This window comes from Hakea prostrata, chromosome 10 (assembly GCF_041222555.1).
Source record: "Hakea prostrata isolate BN-2017 chromosome 10, UWA_Hpros_2, whole genome shotgun sequence".
Taxonomy (NCBI): Eukaryota; Viridiplantae; Streptophyta; class Magnoliopsida; order Proteales; family Proteaceae; genus Hakea; species Hakea prostrata.
In genome coordinates, this window is record NC_142609.1 from 44331218 (window position 1) to 44334686 (window position 3469).

The following is a 3469-nucleotide window of genomic DNA, read 5'->3' on the forward strand; positions in this document are numbered from 1 at the left end:
TGCACTCTTCTCTCCCTCCATGGCTCCATCTGTTATTAGCAACCAATGCCATGAGCTTGCATTCTCTTTCTTTTCAACCACTTTCCTACTTTTAGTAGTCCCTACATTCCTGCTTTCTCTGTCTGGCCTTCATCTCCTTCTTCTTTGTCGTCTTCTTATTCTCTTTTCTGAGAGGGGTCTAAAGTAGAACATAGCAGGACGAAGCAACCAAAAGGGTTGCACATGGAATCTCCTCTTTCCTTCTACTTGAGTTGATGGAAAATAATTTAATATGAAACTGATCGAGTTAAAGAAAACTATTTCAACTGCAGTAGCTCTACTGTGTTGCCCATGAATTAGCCTGCAAATTATTGAAAGATATTTCCATCTAATAAGGATCTCATCATACCACTATACAAAGAACCTAGTATAAGGTTTCATTAAAAAAAGAAGAAATTTATATAGTTCAAATGGGGGGGCTATCTGTAGCTTGTGCAATGATTATCAAGATAGGCATTTATTGTTCCGTCAAGGTACAGATAATGAAGAAGACCCATAAGAATATTCAAGACCTCGTGGAGCAATTGGGAATCCCCAGTACATTTGATCTTCTAGTTAGGTCTAAATTCAATTTCTTTTTGGGATTCTGCCCTCTCTTGGGCTGGATCTTGAGTTCATGGGTAGGGATTTTTTTTTTGATCCTAGAGGTTTTAGATTTGAGTTGTCCTCTCCACTTGTAGGGCCTTTTTTTCAGTGTCTTAGGGTAGCCCCTCCCTTGAATTCATGGGTATGGAGCTGTTTCTGATCATGATGATAAGAAGGTGGTTGGGTGGTAGCAGCGAGAGGAGAAGAAGAAGAAACTGTATTACCATTTGTGCAAAAAGGAAGTGACTATTTTCATTCATATGGCCTTTGCTTGGAATTATGGCAAACATAATTGCTTTAATTCCAAAACGAGAGTAAGTAGTGACTCATTATCAACTATTTATTCATGTCTGAATGTATTGCAGGGTCTCCTACTATCACCTTTTCTGTACCATTTGAAGTACATTATTGAGAGTATTTGTACAAGAATATATGTTTCACAGAGAGAGAGAGAGAGAGAGAGAGAGAGAGAGAGAGAGAGAGAGAGAGAGAGAGAGAGAGAGAGAGAGAGAGAGAGAGAGAGAGAGAGAGAGAGAGAGAGAGATAGAGAAGAGAGAGCTCTTGTATGCAGACCTCAATAACAGCTACAAAGTAACAGCATATACGTTGAAAGGACCGATCACATGTATATAACCATTTAAGGCTAAAATGAATGTAGTACCTAAGGGGAGAGAGAGAAAAAAGGGCTATATAAATTAGTAGTTCTCAAGGCAAAACCCAAAACAGTGTCACCCTCAACGCAGCTTCACTTCAGAAGATATGAAAATGTTAATGCCTTTCACTGGCTCTTTTCACACCTTCCACACCTTCTTAGGTTCCATTTAAACCCTTCAGCCTTTCCCCATCTTCTCTCACACTCTCTAGGGCTTAATTTCAACCACCATATTTCAAACCCTTTTGAGAGTTCATCATTTGCCCTTGTTCCAGCTTCTGGGTAATCTTAATTTATGCTTTAATGGATTCAGGCCAGCACAAAGACTCAAAGAGTTCAAGTGAAGAAAGTGATGGGCAAATTGATGCAAATACTGGTCGGTCGCATGTATGTGTGTTCTGCAAAAGAGGTTTTACCACAGCACAAGCGTTGGGCGGGCATATGAACATTCATAGAAGAGATAGAGCAAAGATCAAACAGAATGAAGCTCCTGATTTTTCATCCATTTCAAGCCATCCACCACGTTCTCCAGGCCCAGAGGCAAAGAGAAGTCATTACTCTAATTTTACATCATCAGCATCTAGCCCTAGGTTTCCACATGCATATGAACTTCCAATTCAAAGGCAATACAGGCCTTCGAGTTTAGATGAGGAGGAGGACTGGCCAACAGATTTGAGCTTACAAATTGGTCCAAGAAAGACCGAAAAAGAGAAGAAAAAAAAGAGGGAAGAAGATGTAGACTTGGAACTTCGACTTGGCCATGATCCATAGTACACAGTTTCATGGCTATGCATTTCATGTTTTCTAGCTTTTTTGTCTAGCAGGGTATTCCAAATATCATGAACACAAGGTGGAAGTCATGAGAAAAGCTTTTATTTAGAATACAGATTCGAACAGATGAAAGATGAAGTGAAGAAGGTACATTTAGTTGAGGGTTAGAGCCGAGAAAAGAGGAAGCATCTGCAAATGAATATTCATCAATCAATCCCTTTTCTCAAATTTTTGAGGTACTTGTGTTATCTATCTATTGAAATCCCAGACCTTGTAGCTTGGTTACTTGGTTTAGACAACTTCCTTCCTCATTTCATTTTTTTTTTCCTGCTGAAGCCTAGATAGTCCAGTAGCATTAAATGTAATTGCACATTATGTGTTCGAACAGAAAAGGGAAATTAAGCTCCATTTTATTGTACGAAGACTGGGAAATCTCACTTGATTTCATCTAGGGAATCTAATGGAAGACCTAATCAAGTAGCAGCTTCAAAGAATTATTCGTGTGAGGATGCATTTTGATCTTTGAAGCATCATCAAAGCAACCATTAATTAAGGAGACTTGTTAGGCACTAAACAGAAAACAAATAACTGCTAAGGACTGGAAATGAAAACGCAAATAATGATTTCTCATACATACCTTATCCCATTGTTCTTATTATCTTTTGTACTAAACCTTTCAGATTCTTCCTGCCTTTGCTTTGTGGGCTTTGGCTCCTTTTATTTGTTGGCTTTCTGAGCTTGCAAGTTGCTAGGAGTTTGCCATATTTGTGAGCTATGGTTCCCTGTAACCTATCTTGCTGTCCTATGATTATCTCTGGGTGTTCCCTTTTGTTTCTTTAATAAATTTTTCATTCACTTAAAAACTTATTAGGCGCCCTAGAAACTTTTTGATAGAAAACCCTAATGCTAGTTCACCTTTGTGTCTATACCATATGCATCTGAGGTTTCACCTGGATGATTGAAATGAACACATCACTGGTCAATGATGTAACAGATAGTGAAAAGAATACGGTCCAGTGCTTTAAAATTCATACTTGCAAGAGCCATTTAAATATATGCAAATTCAACCAGATGGTAGTGCTGAAAATATGATGAAAAGAGACAGTCTAGTGCTGTAAAATTCATGCTCGCAAGAGCCATTTACTAGTATGCAAATTCAAAGTAAGATATTCATCCTATGTTTAGTTGATTTGTGTTTTGAATTTCTTTTGGACTACTGATACTTGAACTAGTGGAAACTGAATCATCAGACTGGATTAGGGTACAATTGAAGAACTCTAGCCGAGAAGCATTAATGGACTTGGCTTCAGCTTGTATGTGTTCTTCCACTTTTTGGGAATGACATGGTGATGTCTCCTTTGCCAGTTTCTAGGGTTTGGGGCCTTTTGGTTCTGATGATTCCTATTCATGAGTCGTCCGTAG

At 38.6% G+C, this 3469-nt stretch overlaps 1 protein-coding gene across 1 annotated transcript; it reads left to right on the forward strand.

Annotated features, from left to right (window-relative positions):
* Nucleotides 1–1526: 1526 nt before the first annotated feature.
* On the forward strand, nt 1527–2205 carry LOC149003306 (uncharacterized). The gene has a single exon (XM_089136120.1). It carries the CDS (start codon nt 1580–1582, stop codon nt 2045–2047), a length of 468 nt encoding a protein of 155 aa, XP_088992246.1. The 5' UTR covers nt 1527–1579; the 3' UTR covers nt 2048–2205.
* Nucleotides 2206–3469: the final 1264 nt, after the last annotated feature.

Bases quoted from the DNA above. Each gene is read 5' to 3' on its own strand.
- LOC149003306 (XM_089136120.1), top strand. From the start codon at position 1,580: ATGGATTCAGGCCAGCACAAAGACTCAAAGAGTTCAAGTGAAGAAAGT.